The 22,207-nt window shown below is 40.5% G+C and overlaps 1 protein-coding gene across 1 annotated transcript in view; it reads left to right on the top strand.

Moving 5' to 3' along the window:
- The first annotated feature begins 627 nt into the window (after nt 1-627).
- The window catches only part of LOC143716290 (roundabout homolog 2), a 57,587-nt gene continuing 36,007 nt past the window's right edge, over nt 628-22,207 (top strand). Inside the window, exons 1-2 of the mRNA XM_077208683.1 lie at nt 628-1,105; nt 6,493-6,819. Coding sequence (XP_077064798.1) covers nt 1,045-1,105; nt 6,493-6,819 — 388 coding nt within the window. The 5' untranslated portion in view covers nt 628-1,044. The remainder of the gene's footprint in view (nt 1,106-6,492; nt 6,820-22,207) is intronic.

Raw genomic sequence — 22,207 nt, 5'->3', positions numbered from 1 at the left:
AGGGTCTAATCTTATCTTTTTTACTTAAAAATAAAAATTATAATTTTTACTCAACAAATTATAAAAACATTAACGTGTCCACAAATCCCTTGATAAAAAATGACTCAAAAGCTTTGATATTCAACATAATACAATGTCCTATTTTCCTGAGACACAAAATTAGATCTATTAACCTCCAAACTGTTTCGGCTCCCACAAATGTTGGTATTCAGATGCAATTAAACATTTTTAAAAAGCCATTCATCAAAAGTGCTGAGATGAGATTGTGCCACCTATGGTCAGGAGAAAAAATTAAGGTGTGTACCCGTTACGTTACATAACTGTTATAATATTAAATATAATATTAAATTGAATTACTATACATAAATATATAACATGTATATTTTCAATATATATATATATATATATATATATATATATATATATATATATATATATATATATATAGTTTATATAGCCTGTATATAATATTTTTTTTAAGTATAAAGTAAATCATTATAAAATAACTAATAAAGTTATTGTGTGTTCTTTGTTATTTGGCCGGGGGAAATCATAAAGCTAAATACCTATGGACAAGGACAACGAAACAAAGCTGTCGCTTTAAGATTTCTTTTGGAAGCGCGCTCTAGTCTCGCGGGCGGACTGAAGCTCCACGCGCTTCAATCTGCAGAGCGCTGTCACACTCGACTCACTCGAGCATCTTATTCAAACGCCATGCAGTGAGCTGAATGGGAGAACAGCTTCTGAAGTCTGTGCGATATTAAATCCAAATGAGTGACAGATGGAGAGAACAAAATAGTTAGACATTAGAGTCATCATGCAATTTCTTAAGATCCGCGCGTTTCAGGTCAGGCATCACTGACTTTATCGCAATGCGCTGCTATGAATTTCTTCAAGAGAGCAGCTGAAGTGCTTTTTCCGCCGTTGTTTTATTTTACGAGTTTAAAATAGTTTCGCTTGGCATGTTCCAATGAGAATTTCTTTTGTTTAGAAACTGTACTAATGCCGTAGATAACAGCGCAAGTCTTGTTGGAAGCCGGACAAATGGCTTTTGTTGTCATAGGAACCCTGTTACTGATGCTCTCTAACATCTACAGCTCTTCAGGTGAGTTAAAACACTAGTTTATTGATCTGACTTTTGGTTCAATACTGCAGAGTAAATTTAATATGTTAGTTTAAGCCTCCGACTTTCATGTTAGTAGCCTGGTCACTACGTCAAGTCACCTTTATTTATATAGCGCTTTTTACAATGCAAGATTGTTTCAAAGCAGATTTACAGACAGTGGTACCAGGAAAATAATGCAACAAAGTTCGTTTTGGCTGTACAGCAGCTCTACAAGAAAGTAGTGTCGTTGAACAGCTTAAGTTCAGTGTTGATTAATTTCCGTTGTAAAAATCATTACTTATTTATTTAGTTAATGTATCTAGGCCTACAGCCGCTTTGGGGGAAACAGTGATGTCATCGTCCAGCTCAGTTCAGTTTTCATACAATGGTGTCAATGCATGCAGATCAGTAATATTGTTGAATATACAGCCAGATGACTTTAAGTTGTTGGATATTTAACTTATTGGATGTGAATTTTTAATACTGTTGTTGAAGCAACAAAAATTAAACATATATTAAAAACAAATCCACAAAAATGTATTTATTTTGCACTCGAAAATCTTCCATTTACTACCAACGTTGAGTTACATTAGGTCACATCTTGTTCCATAACCGCTGTCAACTGACTGCACATTGTATAAAATGTACATTTATGTATACATTCATTAATATTAGTTCATTGCACACATTTTCAACCACTTAAATTGTGATTTCTGATTAAGGAAAAATTAAGTTGAAACTCAAAAAAAAATCTAATCAAAATAAGTTTTTCTGACAAGTTAAATAAATAAAAAATAATGTTTTTTATAGTGAAATGTGAGACAATAATAAGAGAAAGTTTCCATTAAAGCATTAAAAAGATCATAATCACTCTGAATTTAACATAAGACAGCTGTGTTATAAAATATTCATGTTCAGGCACTTATCAAAGCGTATTACAAGAAAGACTACCGTATTTGATTTCTTCATTTGGTAGCTAATGATACAAAACAAGTACAGCAGTGCAAATACAAATTGTGTAAAGAAAAGCATGTTTAGTTATTAGAGATGGTGTTTATTTTTTTGTATCCAATTATAGCAGTACTCACAGGGGACGTGTCATAAGTCTGGACATAACACCAACTGTTACACTACTATATGAGTAAATATTTATATAAGAGACGTTTTCATGATCTCCTATAGCCTGGAGTATGTTTACCGTCTTTGATTGCGGTGAAATGACCTGTAAGAGACTGACCGAATATGTTTGGCGGGTGCAAAGAGGGATGCCACTGCTGTATCATCAGTCTGCAGGGCGGCATGATGTGTCCCCCCGCTGAGGCCAGCTTAATGGCCTTTTGCATTAAAGGAGACAGCGGCTGCTTTATACACTGCAAGCTTTAGAAATAGAATTTATGATTTATGCAAGTGTCTCCACATTGTGGGGGTGCCCGAGCTGAAAGGATACACAAAATAGAGCAAGGCTTGTATTAATATGCAGCGGGTTTATCAATTTGACTGTCAGCTGTGAATATGAAAAGCATTGTTTACTTGGAGAAAGTTCTGAGTTAAAACATACTATGAAAGATTATGGATAATACCAGATAATAGCAGACATAGTCTGGTTGCTAAGAGACGTCTGTACCACAGGCAGAGCTGTTTGTTGGATGAATTCACAAATTGTTTTTGAACGTGTCCTTAGTCTAAATCTGACCAAATATGACAAAGTTAATGATTTTTTTTTTAAATAATCCAATGTAATTCTCCATTTATATAGTGTATATATAGTATATACTTTGATTAACTGCAGCTCTTTTAATCCAATTATTATTTTAAGACATGTTGACACCATTTACGGTAACAACATCACATAATATCTCTATAGACCAATGAGTCATTCTGCTTATTGCTTTTCACTTAGCAAATAAGTGTTCCACATTTAATTTTTGTAAGTAAATGTGCTTGTTCCTTGAATAAGCAGGCATGTGGGTGTGTTTGTGTTTGTGTTTGTTCATTAGCAGAAAACGGCAGACTGCAAAAAATCTCCCGCAACTGTCATTAATTAATGTAAGAGATCTGAAGCTTAGAACTGACAAAACAAAAGCAGTTATGCTTGTGTTACTTAGCAGTTTCAGTCAGGTTAGGGCAAATGCCAACTACAAGAGGTTGAATGGGGTTGACGGAGATAATGGCGTTTCTGAAACGATGACAAATGGGCTGAGATGGATCACCCAGCAGAGATGTAAGCTGGCACAGTTAGTCGATAAAGAACAGTTTTTGCTACGCTGTGAAAAGCGATGTGCCTGGCGTAATAATGGATCTAGGATTCATACCATCAGATCTCTTTCATGAACAAATGTTTTGTTTTGTTCTTCGATCAATGTACACCAGTACGCACCCATTACTAATGTCTGTTGAGAAAAACATTGGATCATTACCGATCCCAGGGAGCCAGGTTGATGCTCATATTATTTGAATATGTTTGAGGCGAACAGTTTAGTAAATTCGACTGGGCACCGTTTTTCATAACGCATTAGTATTAGTGATGGTACATTTAAGCCCTAAGGAGAAAGATGGTGAAGCATGCCTGTCTAATATTTGTAAATATTAATTACTGTAATGCTTTGCATAACGCCATAGCTTGTAGCCATGCGCTAAATATAACTTGTCAACAGTATTCCAAAGGAAAACTTGATAATCCTCTGTTCAGATTAGCAAATGTTTAATAACATTTCTATCTGTCTGTCTGTCGATTGTTCTGTGTAGATACATTTTCAGGCATTAAGCCTAATGTTTGTTTTGACAAACTTTACTTTTTCATTTTAAAGTGATGGTTGTATGAACTTAGTTTGTTGTATGAACTTATCAATTATTTCAATTCATTTTAATTATTTCTTGCGATAAAAATGTCTGTATTATTTCATCATGTCACTTCATCAATTCCATCTAATCATTTCTATCTCAATTCTGAATGGTGCGGGTGCATACAACAGTTTTTTTACAGTTTCTGTTCTCCTAAAAAGACAGCCTTTATTAATTCCTGCTCTGTTCTGACATGGCAAAGTTTCTACGTTTTTAGGTTCAAGAATGTGAGGTAAATTTGCAGCTAATAAAATGTATCCGAAAAGTTTTTCCCATCAGTCAGGAAATCACTGAGAGATTCTGTGAGAATAATCTCTCAGAAATTTCTCATGTGATTTGCATGTGTAAATATGTTACAGCTCTATGTCTTACTGCATGGCACAATCTTCTCCAAATGTAACCTTTCCTGTAAGATGTGAACCTGTTAATGTGGTCTTATACCTCTCATTCACACTTTCCAAAGGAAGCAGCGACTGTGTCGTGAAATCACTGACGGATAATTATCCTTTCAAATCAGCATGACGTTTCATGTGTGATGGGATTGAAAAGCACGGCTTTTATTCGTTCCTTTCATTCTCTCACAAGGACCAATTAGCTTGCCATAACTTTAAAAATGATGATGCCTCAGAGTAGTGGGGAGTTATATTCTCGCGTGTTGTAAACGGATGGAAACATACTTATGAGTGTAATGTGCAGCGGGAGGCTGATGAACTATTTAGGTGTTCATGACTGAGTTTTTATGAAAGTCATTAGTAACTTATTGGATTTAACTTCACCAAGAATAAACACATTATGCTATCTAAGAACTGTTTACTTCCTCTAGAGTATTTTCAGACAAATTAAGTATTTGGTTTTCCATCCCATAGATGATATTATTTTATTGCTGCACACACTCACCAACTGTTGAGAATTTCCACCCCTTTAATGACAAGAAAAACCCAACACATGGCCACTGCTGTGCATTGCACTGCAAGTATTCCAACTCTTAAAAGCCCTCACACATAAATAAGAAACCCTCTCTGTCAGTTCTGTAGCCCCAGCTTGAGCAGAATTCGGCACTAATGGGCGGTGAGGTTTGGAGCCTTATTCAACCGCCGAAGCCATGCTAGACTCAGCCTTAATGTCAGCTTCTTTTAACTTCGCACTGATTTCATCTGGCTCTCTGGGCTGAAAGCTAAATAGGTGCTGAGTCATCAGCCTTTGAGAGGTTCATCCCCAGCTCCCTTTCCCACTGGCCATTAGAAGCCTCTCTCCTCTGGTTCCATCCTTTCACTGATGCTGGTGAAGACTATTTGTGTGGTTGAATGGTACACCCTGATACTCTGTTATGAAAGATTTTTTGTTGTTTTTTTAACAAAATGTTTTGTAAAATTTTTTACAAAGTTCCACACACCTGCTAAGCAGTTTTAGACCTGGTTAGTTTGTAGTACTTTACCAATTTTCAAGACTGAAAACTGCATCAGATGTAGTATATTTATTTAACAGACATGCATTTAGCTATTTCATTATAGCCCCATTCACACAGAATTTTACGGAAAATACACTGATAATGTTTCCTGGGGCCGTTTGATTTTGGTTCATTAACACTGTCATGTTACACTTTGGTTCATTGGAATCTGTGCGTGCGTTCACACACATCCCGTAAAGACACGTGACATCTCATGGGAAACCACGCTCTTGCATAATTTTTTCTGATTCAATCATAAACTAGTGCATCGCGTACCGTTCCACTAAGCTGGCGAATGATCTCAAACATCATCAGTACTACACACCCCTAACGCTTATGCTTGTGTTTAAGTAAAGAAAGCTGATTATGGCAATAAACTCAAGTAATGAAGGTTAACGTCCGTATAAATAATGTAGTCAATAATTTTGTCCCTTAAAACTCATCTTTGATCACCAAAATGGCATATTTAAACGTCTTTTTCCTGTGAAATAAATTATTTAAAATGGCTTTGAATGTAACTACAACCTTGCTTCATTAAGTATACGTGGGCCATGAATATGCAAATATTCCCACCTACCCTCACTCATACAGGCTCATCTACAAGTCGATGTATCAGAATAGTAATGCGTTTTATGTATCGCTCTCTACAACGTCGGACTCATTACATCAAACAGCTAATAATGTGTTGCTAATTTTACACAAACCATGTTCCTGTTCGCCATCTCAGAGTCAGACAGCTGCCTTCAAACAATCAGCATCCTTAGAAATGTTTTGAACAACTTGAACAAAGGCTACAATTAATGTACTATTGTTCATTATAACATCGTTATACACATCATATACATAATTCTCCGGCTATATTGCTTAATGTACATGATTATTTATATCAACAGAAAAATATACCGGGTTGGGTTCTCTTGAGACTCCCTTGCTTTGCAGCATAGTGAGGATGATATGCTAAAGCCCGCCAGCAAATTTATTTTTAACAAGAAGCTAGGTTTAACTGCCTGGTTTGGTTAATTAATTTACACTATAAGTGCCAAACATTCCTCCAGTATATCATATGTATGCTTTAACTGTCACTGTTGATTTCTCGCAGGGTCCCGTCCACGTTTGGAGGATGCTCCTCCCAGGATAGTGGAGGATCCCTCAGATCTGATCGTGTCAAAGGGTGAGCCAGCCACCCTGAACTGCAAGGCAGAGGGTCGGCCCATGCCCACGGTGGAGTGGTATAAAGACGGCGAGCACGTTGAAACTGATAAGGATGACCCTCGCTCCCACCGCATGCTGCTGCCAAGCGGCTCCCTTTTTTTCTTGCGCATCGTTCACGGACGCCGCAGCAAACCCGACGAGGGTGTTTACACTTGCGTCGCCCGCAATTACCTAGGAGAGGCTGTTAGCCGAAATGCCTCGCTGGAAGTAGCCAGTAAGTATTTTCTGATAAATTCCACCTTGTTCTGTGTTTCTAGATGGAGCATATCTGTGCTGAAATAGAAGTAATCTATTCCTCTCAGACATGTCCTGAGGTTTTGTTTGTTGAGTTCTTTGTGGCAGGCTGCTGCTGAGTTTTTGCGTGCTGTGACAGTGTGTCCTCCTGCTGTGCGACTCTGCTTTGGGCCTTTGGCTCAGTCGTAATCCAGCTCCTTGGCTCAAGAAAGGCACCATATCCAGCTTCTCCGCCAGAAGAAACTGGATTAGCAAGTTTATTGATTAGAATAGGAATGCAACGAAGTTTGCTCATTAACAAAAAAAGCCAAATGAATTTTTCTGGTGCCTGTTTTGCACATAATTTCCTCTTCTACAAACTGTGTCTTTTACAGTACACAATTACATTTCTCGTAGCTCCTTGTTCTTTTTAGGAGTCAGATTTTTGGCAATTTTGTGTGCCGCTTGGAGATGGAGGTGAGGCTGATCTGATGGGTCAATGTCATGTCAAGCCCATTTTGATGCATCTACCGACTTGCCGAAAGAAATTATTAAATTGTTTCCCTGTTCGAAGCGGAATGAGATCTTAAAATAGACATCTTTAACTGCTGAGGGAGAGTCAAGCCCTTAGAGCCATTACAGACTTTTGCTTACTGTCCCAGAGGATGCTGAGTAGCAAAGCATGCTGGGTGAAAATGATTTGCAATCATGCACTCTGTGGTAGATCCTATCCTGAAGTCTGCATACTTACACTCCCAAATAGCTGTTTGTATTTTTGGCCACCTAATAATAGCATGGAGGGGGAATACTAGCTGACTGCAGCACCTTATTTTAAGACCTAAATCGTGTTAAATCTCACTTTTCATTCAAAAATAAAACTGAATGTGGATTTTCTGATTCTCTAAATGATGCTACATGGCCTTTAATTCCAAGTCATAATTACATAACAGAAAATATGTCGTCTAAGCAAGACTTACAAGATGATTTATTATGTACGATTAAAGCCAGTAAGAGAAAGGACTCATAGCTCTCTAGAGTCTATATAGATCTACTCTCGGCACTCCTTTGAGCCTCAAATCAGGCTGGATATTAGCTCGTGCTGCACAATGCTCATGAATTAAGTGTTCGCCCTTGTGGAAGAGGAGACTGGGGTCATGCACCAGGAGACCCAGCTCACCACTGGCCGTATCTTCTCCTCAGCAGTGATTAATGTGCTAATTAGAGCTGGACAGTTGCCAGCGCGACCACGGCATGAGGGCAGAGTGGGTGGTTTATGAAGACGGAGGATCCTGAAGGGTACAACAGGTGAAGGCTGGGGCGAGAGCGAGCGATCCTTCTCACATCTTTGAGACCGCATGCATGTCCTGCAGGTCAGATTATAGCAGCAAACGGATTGAGGTGGAAAAAAAATAATGATAGTACATGGGATCAGCCTGTTTGTGATAAGTGAGCAATATTTGCCATGACAAGTCTGATGCGGCCATGTCCATCTGTGAGACATGTCATCTTATGGTACTCATAAACATAGAGAATTGTTGGTTTATGAAATGCTCACTTTGTGCTTTTTTGTTGGTGAGTCAATGGTGTTTTTCAGCATTAGACGTGTGATATAATTAACTGTTCTAGTAGAGACGTGAACATCCTTTGTGAGAGAAGTTTTGGATCCACATTAATAGTTTGATCTGTGGCCACACTTTCTGCAATGATAATAGCAATAATGAAAATTTCAAAATATCGTCTTTTGTGTTTTGCAGATAAAAGTGAGTCACGCAAGTTTGGAAACTTATATTATTTTAATATATATATACATACACTGTATAATATAGATATAAGTAAAAGTTTGCTGTTTGTTATGTGTTTTTTTGTCTTTTTCAAAGTTTTTTGTTTTTAAATAGCTTTCATTTATTTCTATTTCAGTTTTAGTGCTTTTACTTATTTCAGTTAGTCGCCAACAGTTCTAATTTTCATTGAAGTTTTTCATCATAATGATGAAATAATTCTATATAAATTATTTCATCATTATTTCAATTACTGATTAGGCTTATTTTTAATATTTTCAAGGTTTAGTTAACAGTACAACACAGGTTTGGAACAACATGGTGGTGAGGAACTTTTCCTTTATGCATTCAGACTTACCATTTTTTTTCAACATCATAGAGAAACCAGTGCTCGATTTGGGCTAGGGCGCACTAGGATGCATTACCGGCACTTAGAGTCAAAGCATCAGTGTCCCATTTTATTATTTAAGAATACGTATTTTTAACGGCAAGGCCAACTTTCATGTTAATTTATTACTTCCATGTTACTGCCAGGCACTTTTTCTTTTCCACTTCAAGCACTGAGAGAAATTATATTTGTTAATGGCGGACAAGGTCAAATGGCGATGCATGCATAGAGTCGAGAAGTAGGTTCTTCAAATTCAGTACATACTCTAACAGTACGTGTTTTCAAACAAAAGCCATTTACAGCAGTGAGTTGCAAGCAACACTCACATTTCCTCAAGAATATGTAAAAAGCGACTTTATTCTTCAAGGTTTAAACAGCCATAGCAAGTATAAAAAGCTCTCTAAATGCAACACTTCTGTTGTTCGTGGTGCTTTGACAAACAGAAGATCTGCGTTTTGTGAAAATCCAGTGTTGTTCTGTAATATTAAAGGATGCACCAGTGAGGGAAGGTTAAATCTGGGTCTTACACTAATATATTAATCCATCCCATTCTAGACTGTGGTATATTGGGGGATATAGTATTATCCATGTAACATATGTATGCCAAACGACCAATGCTTAATCTGACGCTTGTCATAAAGGCAGAATGACAAGTGGCAAGTGCGACTAGTGGTGCCTGTTATAATTTTTTTTGGCAGAGGTAGATATTTAGCTCTCAGCTTGAATACAAATCGATTCACGTATTCTTTTAAAATAGCAGCTTTGTGTTGAAGCTTTTATGCAAGAGAAAAGCCGTATCTATTTCAAAGCACTGAATGTGGCAGTCTGTCTGGGGTAGCAAACTGCCACGTTCCCTGAGCCTGGATTAAGATAAAGTAGGACAAATGAAAAATAAAACTTGCTTAAAAGGCTCTAGCCCAGCTGTCCCTCTTTCTCCCAGTGTGGGATTATAAAGTAATGATGCTCCGTGGCAGCTTTTCCCTAATACATCTTTCCCCATGCGCTCTTATCTAAACCCTCTGAAGGGCTGTTATGGGGTTTCTTGCATGCACAATGTTATTGAACATAACGCATTCACTATTTATCTTGCACATCTTCCATGCTCTTTGTCTGTTTCATGTACTATGCATAACATTTTCTGCTGTTGCACTGTGTAATTTTCAGAAGACAGTCTCTGGCTCTGTGACGCCAAGTTTCTGTCCAGTTATTGATTGTTCAAGAAAGCATGTAGAAGCCGGAAAGCGATATTAAATGGGATGTTATCAGTCCGAAAGGAAGTAAACACAAACGATGTGTGGATTAACCCAGTCACCCTTTCTCTGGGTGGGTCGATTAGCCCAGTCTCGAGATGGGGAGTAACGTGGCGTGGGATTAGCCCACCCCTGGGATGGATTTATTTATGTGGCTCTGAAATGAACAATAACAACATTCTGTCTAGTCTACACACACACTTCCAGCCATGTGTCGCAATGCCGGCCTGTCGTAACCCTTCGCAACCACATCCACTTTCATGCTCCGCCATATAATTACACGTTGTTACATGTAATTACGTAATTGTCAGGCTGAAAAGTGTAGGAATGCTTAAATTAGCCTGAAACATTTTTCAAGTCTCCTCCCACTTTCACACACACACACCACACACACACACACACACACACACACACACACACACACACACACACACACACACACACGCGTCGACAGATGGGCGCTTGTCAAAACCGTCACAGATTCTTCAGGTTAGAATGATTATCCTTTAAAGACCAACGCCTGAGTCACAAATGGGCGAATGTGTTGTGGGTCTCCATAGTGGGGGATGCAAATGAACGGCCGTGTGTAAGGGAGGAGACAGAGCGCGTGGTGAGTCAGTGGTGGGCTATTAATAATGTACATCCCAACAGGCTTGTCGTTTACAATCATTCCATGATCTCTACAGGGGGGCGGAGAAGAAAGACTTCTGGCCTTTTGAAATGAGCTCGACCTCAAAAATGTCCTTTCACTCCCGTAAGTCAAACGCATGAGTTGTGGAAATACCACTATCACATTTAGACAAATCCACTGTTTTTGGGTGCAGTGATGAATATGTTTATATTCACTGCAGGGTCTCCATGTTGTGTCATGTCTAACAACCTAACATGCTAACGCATGAAAATGGGTCAAATGCTCAAATGATTAGGTACTGATAACTTCTTGGTTGTGTCTCAAAACCTAGTAAACTATATATTAGGGCTGGGAATTTATTAGAAAAAATTAACTAATTAATCGCACAACTTGCTGTGTTTAATCGCAATTAATCGCATTTTCCCCAAAGCTGGTTATCAATACTTTTTACATTTACACAATGAAGTATATTTTAAACAGAACATTTTATTACAATGATCTTATGAACTGTAGACAGTCCCTCCTGGGAACTAGTATGGGTAATTCCCATAAAGTGCAACATTATAAAACAAAGTGTATAAGTGTAAGTTGAATTTTATCAGAACTCCTGAATCATCTTATAAACTAATGCAATAAGCCAAAAGCAATTTCTTCATATCCACCAACAATATAATTAAACAAAGTGTAAGTTTAAACTAACAAGATCATCAAAATGGTTAGAACTTAATCCGTGCAAAAACATTTTTTTTTTTATGCACCAAATATATAGCAGCCTTTGCAGTGCGAATAATACAAGGAGAATGTTACATATACCACAACATTCTTTAGCTTTGAGCCAGCAACTTAAGCCTTGTTTATACTCAACGCGTCCGCAAGAGCACGAAGGTGCGCGCGGCAAAAATGACGTCATTGCGGTGTGGGCAGTCGTGTGCGTTGGGTGCGCAAGAGCCCATTTCCCCTGGCGGTGTCCTCGGCACTTTTTGTAACATCGCGCGCGGCGCCGCATCCGAAGATGAACGATTTTGAGCCAAATCTGGCCGAACTGGTACGTCTGTACCAACATGTTTATGATCCTTCTATACAGAGACATTTGCATTGATGGGCGACCATAAAAGTCTCTCATTTTGTGAATAGGAATGCATTTGCATTAAGCACCCAGTTTGCACTTGGCTAAAGTAACTGCTCACATTTACAAAATAAGCCTACAATAGCAGAAGTAAGCCCTGCTGATGAAATTAAGGTTTAAACGCTCTTCAATAAGGCTTCAGTTGTTTAACTAGTTTACATGCAGTGAAAGTACAATAAACCCACTGCATTTATTACTCTTATATGAATCAGCAATTAATAAACGGAAAACTACTTCTTCACTGCTGATTCCTGGTGGTTTAGAGGAGAATTACTCCGAGTCGCCCCCTGTCGTTTCACAGAATAGCACAATGGCGAGTGCGTCAAGTGTAAACGCCTCGTCCGTTTGGAGAGGTGCGCGCGCAGTCAGCGGAAACTCGCGCTCGTGCGGACGCGTCGAGTATAAACAAGGCTTAAGACAGACCAGTTTGTTTACATTATCAGGAGACAAGGAAGCTCTCTTCTTTTGGACGATGTGGCCTGAGAGTGAGAACAACCTCTCACAAGGCACTGTGGTTGCAGGTGTGGACGGGTGCTTGCGTGCTATGCGTGCCCGATGGCCTCCTGTAGCCTCGCTAGTTGCGGCAATAACACCTGGGTGTTTTGTGTTTAAATGGTATAGTAAAGACGAATTGCTTCGGTGGTATTTAAATTCTGCTTTGCAAATTGTACATACCAGCACTTTTCTGTCTAAAGCGCCATCAGGACATTTTTTAAATGTAAAATTTCCATCTAAAACTCCACCGTTATCGCTCTACATCATGCAGTGTGATTTGGCTCAGTTAGCACACTCATCTGTCGCAACAGGAAGTTATAAAAATGGACGTGATTGGCTTGCGTCAACTGTGTTAATTTATTTTAATGCGTTAAACATATCAAATTAATCGCAGAGATTAATGCGTTAACTTTCCCAGCCCTACTATATATATATATATATATATATATATATATATATATATATATATATATATATATATATATATATATATATATATTCCCTGAAGGTGGTTTTTGTTTTGTTTTATTGTACTAATTCTTGTTGAATTAGTACAATATAAATGTAAAATAAAATTATAACAAAACCGGCATATATATATATATATATATATATATATATATATATGCCGGTTTTGTTATAATTTTATTTTACATTTATATTGTACTAATGCCAGAAGAGATTATTAATGTAACATCGTAGTTTCCAATGAAGAGGATCCAGCATCAAAGTCAAGGTTACATTTATTTAAATAGAATCCACTCAGGTACAAGCAAGAGTCCACGAAACAGAGTATTTAGCACAAACAATACCAGATGAACCAAACAGAAGGACAAAGGGGCCATTTACACGACAAATTATTCAGTTTACTGTTTAGACTTTTTATGCGTTTTGGCCGTTCATTTACACGACAACGGCGTTTTGGTGGCTTGGAAACGCAAACTTTTGAAAACGTCCTCGGGTTACGACTGTAACCCTTGTTCCCTGAGAAAGGGAATGAGGACTGCGTCGATTGACACTTTGGGGGGAACGCCCCTCAGCGTAGCGCCTCTGAAGTATGAATGAAACTAAGCCAATCTCTGATTGGTGTTGCGTCATGACGTAATGTGTGACGGCATACAAGCGGAAACTATAAAGGACGCCGGCACACATGAGATATCAGCTTCTGTGATGAAGCAAGCGCTCCCAGGCAGGGGAAGGCGTGGCGAAGGGACGCAGTCCTCGTTCCCTTTCTCAGGGAACAAGGGTTACAGTCGTAACCCGAGGACGTTCCCTTTCGAGGGAACTCGGACTGCGTCGATTGACACTTTGGGGGAACGAGTACCCACTATGCCACAACGCGCCCTGCCTGTCCTAGTGTGAAGCTGCTCAAAGGCACACATAGGACGAGAGCACGAGAGTGTCAGGTGTTGACGGAATGTCCAGGCTATAGAACCTAATAAAGGTATGAGGGGTGGCCCATCCAGCTGCAGACTTCCTGGATCGGGGCCTCCGCGAGAACGGCTCTAGAGGACGCCATGCCTCTGGTTGAATGAGCCCTCACGGGCCAAAGGTGAAGGCAAACTTCACACCTGGAAGGCCAAAGAAATAGCATGGACAATCCAGTTGCTGAGGGTCTGTTTGGAGGAGGGAAGACCCTTCTTAGGCGACCGGAAACACACCAGCAACTGGTCCGACTTCCGCCATGAAGAGGACCTCTGAATATAGAGTTTTAGAGCTCTGACAGAACAGAGCAGATGAAGTCTCTCCTCATGCGCCGCCACGTGAGGTGGAGGATGAAAGGCCTGCAGAACCGTAGGCCGTGCTGAATTGGATGGCACCTTAGGCAAATAGCCCGGTCAGGGATGTAGGATGGCTTTAATGTAGCCTGGAGCAAACTCCAGGCACCCGTTAGATATAGAGATCGCCTGGAGATCCCCTACCCTCCTCAGAGAAGTAATGGCCAACAGAAAAACCACCTTCAGGGAAAGGTTCTTGGCCTCAGCTGACTCCAATGGTTCGAAGGGGGCCTCGGCCAGCCCTTCGAGAACCACTGCCAGGTCCCATGTGGGAACCCTGGAACGAGCCGCAGGTCTCATCCTCCAGGCCCCACGGAGGAAGCATACGACCAACTGCTGTCTCCCAAGAGGTCCATCACCCAGTGGTGCGTGGAAAGCCGCAATGGCAGCCACGTACACCTTGAGTGGATCCACCTCATGCTCTCTACACCAGTTGGTAAAGACATTCCACTTTAAGCCGTACAATTTCCTCGTGGAGGGAGCTCTGGAGCAAAGTATGGTCTCCACTACTCCAGCTGATAGGCTGGCCTCTAGGTACTGTGCCCCCTCAGGGGCCAGACCCACAGTTTCCATAACTCGGGCCGAGGGTGAAACATTGAGCCCTCTCCCTGTGACAGCAGGTCCCTCCTGAGGGGAATCTCCCACGGAGGGCCGTCTAGGAGCGATACAATGTCTGAGAACCATACTCGGGCCGGCCACAACGGGGCTACCAGCAGTAGACTGATCCCGTCGCGACGGACCCTCTCTAGAACTCCCGGGAGCAGAGCGTTCGGGGGGGGAATGCATACAGACGCACCCTCGGCCACGTCTGCCTCATGTCATCCAACCCCAACGGGGCTGGATGAGTGAGGGAAAACCACAGTGGACAGTGGGTCGTCTCTCGAGACGCGAATAGGTCCACTTCCACTGGGCCAAACCTCTGAGATATTGACTCGGGGTGGAGTCTCCATTCCCCTGGCCTCAGCCCCTGTCTCGACAGGATGTCTGCTCCCTGATTTTGACTCCCTGGGATGTATGTTGCCCTTAGAGATAACAGCTTCCCCTGGGACCACAGGATGATCTGATGCGCCAGTCTGCATAGAGGGCGAGACCTCAGACCCCCCTGATGGTTTATATAGGCCACAACCGACATATTGTCTGACCTCACTAGGACATGATGACCTTTGAGGTCCAGCAGGAAGTTCCTCAGAGCTCGGAGCACCGCCAACATCACCAGTCAGTTTATGTGCCAGGAGGAATGATGGTCCTGCCATAGGCCTGTCGTAAAGCGGCCGTCCATGACCGCACCCCAGCCCGTGAGGGAGGTCCAACACTGGACCTCGGGACAGAAACCAAGCTTTTTTCCACATAGATAGGGAACGAAGGCATCTGCGCGCAACCCTGATCATGCAGAACGGGTCCCCCCTCGGGGAGAACCCCTTGGTTTTCAACCCTCACTGGAGGGCCCTCATGTGCAGCAGATCAAATGGAATAATGTTGGACGAAGTGCTGCCTGAGCCCCAACACTCTTTGAAAATGTTTCACTGTAATGGCTTGGCCTCGTTTTATCCTGGACACTGTGGCCAGAATGGACTCGGTTCGTGCAGGAGACAATCGTGCCCGCATCGTGACCGAGTCCCACACCACTCCCAGGAACGTGGTTCTCTGGGCTGGTGTCAACACGCTCTTTTTCGTGTTGAGTCTCAACCCCAGGCTTTGAATGTGGGCGAGGACAACATCTCGATGCCGAACCGCCAGCTCTTGTGACTGGGCCAGAATCAGCCAGTCGTCGATATAATTGAGCACCCTGATGGCCTGGAGCCTCAGCGGTGCTAGAGCTGCATCCATACATTTGGTAAATGTGCGTGGGGAGAAGGCTAGGCCGAACGGAAGAGCGATATTGGTACGCTTTGATAGCCCTGTTATTTTTGTCTCGTTTTCTATACCCTGAATCGGAGGACTGGCATGGAAGAATCGAAAAACGATTTTTGATGTGCAGAAGGAACACTGCATGGCCGCAAGCCTGCGTTTGCTGCTTATCATTTTAATTCCTCAGAAATAAAGCCATAAACGCTGTATAAGTGAAACACGGTCTGAATGGTAGATTGAATTAAAATATCTAACTTCCGATATTCAAAAGTCAGAAATATTTCATCATTTTAATTTCTTAAAATTAAATGCAGCCATAATTACCAGACAATACTGTTTTGTGTTAGACTATCTCGTAATCCACACGCTGCCTCGGCAACGCGAGATTCGAGTCGTTCATAATATATTTGGCTTCAAAAGGAAGGAAGTCAACAGGTGCGAGGCTTAAACATCCGACAGCGCACAGATATACGCGTCAAGATATTTCTCAATGAACACAGCCAGCACCCTCGGGAGCGACTGTTCATGGCTCGCGCACACACACAGAATCTTTATTGCAAAGTAGACACGTAATCTACGCGTTGCCTCGGCAAACGCGAGATCCGAGCAACTAGATTCTGTATTGCAATGTAGAACTTTGATCTACGCACTGCCTCGACAAACGCAAGATCCAAGTCACAGAATCTTATTGCAGAGTAGAACCGTAATCATGCTCTGCCTCGGCAAACGCGAGATCCGAGCCACTATAAATTCTATATAGCAACAGACCCATTTGCGAGCCCCATGAAGAGCGTTGCCGCGCCGCCTCAGCAGACGCGGGTCCCGCACCACGGGGCTCGCGAGCCTGACCATCCTCTCCTTTTTTTTTTTAAATGGCCAGGCGGGAGCGCAGCACACGGATTGGAAGTGTTTCACAATCCTCGCAAGCAGCCCCCTCGAGAGCTGCCAGCGTGTGCTGCACTCACAAACAATGTGTAGGCCTACACAAACCATGTGTGTCCCCACCCGTGATATAACGAGGGCAGGGATGCACACACCGAGTGAAACTTGGGCTCGCCATAATATATATATATATATATATATATATATATATATATATATATATATATATATATAGTTGTAATGCTTTGTGACAGACAACACCAAATAAGACAGACAAGTCAAACAGAGAGCGCTTTGCTGAAGAACAAAAAGCTGACATCTCATGTGTGCCGGCGTCCTTTTTAGCTTCCGCTTGTATGCCGTCACACATTACGTCATGACGCAACACCAATCAGAGATTGGCTTAGTTTCATTCATACTTCAGAGGCGCTACGCTAAGGGGCGTTCCCCCAAAGTGTGAATCGACGCAGTCCGAGTTCCCTCCAAAGGGAACGGGTTTCAAAGTGCAAGTTTTTGAAAATGACACCTTTATCATCTCCGTGTAAACTACAAAAACGCGAATCTGTGAAAACGGTGACGCCATGCACATGCGTAGGCTTTTACGTGTTTAGTCTATAAGTGGTTATAAGAATTATGCAAATCAGCAGCACAATATAACATTTTGTCATCATGAAAAATGAAGGTTCCTTACAACAGACTCAAGGATGATACATGTTTTCGACGCCTTTGTGTTGTGTTTGTTTTGACGTTTTCTTAAAGGAAGTAAAAAGGGACTTTATATTACAGGAGAAGATTGTAAATTTGGGATTACAGTGAATGTTTCTGGCTTTGTTAAGATGAAATTTACCCAGAAACCAAAGTAATAATACAGTATTATCAAGATTAACATCCTTAGAATAAAAATCGGACAATATAATAATAAACTATGTAATTTGTGTCTATAGTTATGTGTGTTCGGCTTGAGTGCACTGTAGTAAAAATGTGTGCGAGCGCGTAGTCTTTCTTTAAAGTGACATCGCCAACTACTTGTCTGGCATACAAAGTTTAGTCTTTTTCACGGATCCGTGTGAACAGGGATCGTTTTGATAATGTAGTCATCTGTACAAAGAAAAAATGTTTCCGTTTTTAGCACATTGTTGTCGTGTAAACGTTCCCTAAATAATGAACAAAATAGAAATAGGTGTGTTTGCATACATCAATAATCATGGTGACAAAAAAGTGGCGGAAAAATGAGAACAAAGGAAACAGGAAACCATGACCAAACGCCATGCCATGAGTCCATGAAAATGAAACAAGATAAACGTAACTGAATTGAATGTGACAATTAAAGTATTATGGAGTATTTATTAATTATGAATTAGCTTTTATTTCATATTTTCAGTTTTATTCTCAATTTTAGTTTGTTATTTGTATTGTGCTCAATTTTAGTTTGTTATTTGTATTGTGCTTTTGTAATTTTTTTTCCGTTTTTAAAAATATTTATAATTTGTTTTATTTTATTTTTATTACTGTTTTAGTTTGAATAATTTTAGCACTTAAACTAAACTTATTATAGCTTATTTTCGTTAGATGCCAAAGCAACATTTCTAATATTTTTAAGTTTAAGTTTTTCAATCTAATTTTTATATTTTATTTAATTTCATCTTCCCTTCAATTAACAAAAATGATATCTAATACTTTTAGGTTTTAGTGAACAGTAACACTTTTTGTATAAACCTAAACAGAAATTTTGTTGAAAAAAAAGTTGATTTTTACAATAGCTTTTTTTTTTTTCTCCTAAATTTTCTGCGGACCCACAACCACCAAATTGCAACCACCAAGTTTTAAAACGAGCCTAAATAGCATTTTTGGGCATTGTGGGGGCTGAATGTTGTCTTGGAAAGCATCTCGCTATATTTTGAGACACAGCCAATGTATAAGGAAGCAGTTCCTGCTAATTCATGTGGATTTATTTCCGTACATAATTTAAGCAGTAACAGTAATTGGTTTGTACTGCATATGTAAGGGAAGATGATGATTTTGCCTTGCATGGTCTGCTCAGTGGAAGGAAGCCAAGCAGAATTAAGAGAATGACCATAACGTTTTGTGCCGGTCACGTGACCCACCGGAGCTTTCAGCTGTAGCTAATGAGTCTCTCTGCTCATGTCAATCATCTCACAGATGATTAAAAATCAGATAGCTTCTTTTTTTTTTTCGTGCTTCATAATTGTGTAAAAGTGTAGAGGATGAGAGGGGGAACGAATGGCTTCCCGAACACACCGCCAAGAGGGACGAACCCTGTCAGAGCCAAGCGTGTATCATTCTTACCCATAACTAGGCAAGTGGTATGGCCGAGGGCACTTACGAGCTTTGTGTGCGGGCTGGCCGGCTCTAGGTAAACGTTGACACTATTTTACCCTCTCTTTTCTTAACCACTCATGAATAACACATGGCTTCGTCTCCTGAAAAATGCAACATGCTGTGGGCTGTTTTGGAACAGCCTGTCCTTGTCCTTGCTTGTGCATATGCCTCCTGCGAGTTAAATTCTGTTCAGGAGGTGACGGGCCACCACAATGGACTGCAGGGGACGGAGAATCTATGCACATTGCCAATTTGCAAGCTCATGCATGCATATATGCATTACCCCCCTGTTTTTATATTTCTGTTTTGGGGCCACCAGTCACCCTCAGCATTAGCTATCATTATCAGAGTGGCCATCGGATCTGCACTGATTGGAGGGTGTCCCATCGGATGGGTTTTGCGGAATTTGGCAGATGCCTGTATTGGGAGTACCGTTAGTCGGTTAGCCACTTTTCTGCAACATCTGTGCTCTTTCTCTCGTAAAACATGCTTTTATATGCTAGGGATGGCTTGCCTTGTGCTTTTTTTTGTACACTGTCAGAGTGGCCCAAGGGAATGAGTGGTTCCTGGCACATGGTATTCATTTTTATTAGTATATTTTGTATTAAAATGGCTATTTATAAATGATAAAATTATCCTTGGAAAAACATGACTTCCTTCAAAAATTTACCTTTACATACAATTCAGTGTGGTTCTCAGCTGAAATTGACCCTAGTGGCAGTAAAATACCAACTATTTTTATTCCTCTTCACACAAATTATGATTACAGGGGCAGATTATTGATTAATAAAGACTTGCGTGGTTTCTTCCACAATACATGTTATGACCTCAAAACATTAGTATGTATGGCATAGTAAAGTTGTTCAGTAGCTTACCTGGTACAGCATTACACTTGTGATGTGGAGCACACTGGTACGAGTCCCTTGAAACACAACACAAATCACGATAAAAGAGCTCAAAGACTTGTAGAAGGGCATGGTTGTTTGAGTAAATGCATTTTTATCCCACGTTTGCTTTTGTTAGGTTTAATGGGGTACATTATTTTCAAACACGAAAGAGCATTAACCTATGGGTGCCACTCATGGGGCATTTCCAAACTGCTGCAATATGTACAACAACCAACATAATAGAACAATATATTTTATGTTTAAGGTAATATGTGTATATATATACAAACATTTAAGTATTTTGAGAGCATAGTGATTGGGTGTTCCCTGCCAGGTCTTTTTGCTTGATTTGTTCGCTGTCATTCTCTTATTGGTCTAATTTTCTTCACAGCATCATGGGTAATGTAGTTTTTCACCAGGAATTTTGCTGTTAAACACGGTTCTTTAAGAAAAATACGTTGAAATAATGCAAACTGATGGCTTTAACAAAAGCATATACCAGCAATTAACAACCTCATTGCTCGCAACAGGTCTGTCCTTAAAAGTTTACGAGTTATTGTTAAAAATCAGTTTCCCTATGGAGAAAATGAATAGAATTTTGACTTCCAGAACCAAACTGCTGCACTCTATTAGCTTTTATGAGTAAAGCTGCACAATAAGGTTAATTTACATAGAAAGGATACACATTTGCTCTGAAAAGAATGAGAGTGGGCTAATTTCAACACATTTCCACCTGTTTAGACTGGATTGCGAGTGGTTAGTGAATAGGACGCAGGAAATACCATGGCACAAGTATCTAAAATGTGAAGATGGTTTGAGTAAACTAGAATGTGGCAGATTGGGTTGCATCATGGAGTGGTGAAGTTGTTTATGGCCAGGTTGGGTGCCCAGACGACTACTTCAAATCCTAACATGAGTCACTTACTGCCCATAGACAGACCCGCACTATTTGTCCCAGCCTGAAAGATATGAATATTCATAGGCGGGCGATGAGCATGAGTTTAACTAACAAAGAAAATGGAGCACTCTCTTCTCTGGATCTCACCAATAACATGACATTTCAATGAATATTTATAAGTAATTATCACAAGTCATTGCATTTATAAAAGTCTGCCAAAGGACGGTGTAGCCAGGACTCGGTATTACAGCAGAACTGCTGCAGAGGTCATATCATAATTATGAATCGATGGCTGAATGTATTTATTTAAAATCATTTTCATGCTTTACATTCTTCGGTTTCCTTTTGCAGCCAGTGACCACTGAAATTACACATTATTGAGGTGTTAATCGAAAAAATTCATCCACAAAGTGTTTAAGAGATAAGATAAGAAGATTTTGATGCCACACTCGTGATTACCGGTAATCTGTGAACATTGGTGTACATTTTTATTACGGAAATGCATTTATAATTCACTGAGATGAGAATATGAGTGGCATTTATGCGTGTGTGAGGCACTGTACCAGCCGCTGTTGTGAGTCTACAGCCCCGTAGGAGCTCCCCCTTTGATGTAGGAAACTCAAAGAGCCCCCTGAGGCAGCTGCCATAGGGCAGGGGTCGCATTTTTAATCTGTCAATAACCTATGGGGATTTATGGGTAACTTTTCCTGCCAAGCCAGGCAGTGGGGAATGCATCATTCTGCCATTCGGTCTCAGTGTGGTAATTGGGCATAGAAAAAAGAAGGGGCCAGAGTTCACTGTGTTTGCCATTAACACTGATGCTTACTAGTGAGGATAACTTAACCAACCATTGTTGAATTTGGTTGTCTGTAGATTTAAAAAAAAATTGGCTTTCCTGTTGGATTTTTGTTTTGTAAGACTTGTGTCCAAAACCTAGAGAGCTGCCTACTAATGGTGCATTGAAATTTTCCTGGGAAGTTCATATTTACAAGTCGGGAAGTCGTTATTCTGACGTCTGATGCGTTAAATTCACTTTGATCAGAACAAGACGGCGAGTTCTCTTGGTTGTGCAATGAGATCTCACGTTA

The sequence above is a fragment of the Siphateles boraxobius genome, unplaced genomic scaffold, assembly GCF_051911475.1.
Source record: "Siphateles boraxobius isolate OS27281-9 unplaced genomic scaffold, OSU_SipBor_1 6, whole genome shotgun sequence".
Taxonomy (NCBI): domain Eukaryota; kingdom Metazoa; phylum Chordata; class Actinopteri; order Cypriniformes; family Leuciscidae; genus Siphateles; species Siphateles boraxobius.
The sequence above is the reverse complement of the archived record's forward strand: the minus strand, read 5'-3'. Positions and strand labels throughout refer to the sequence as shown.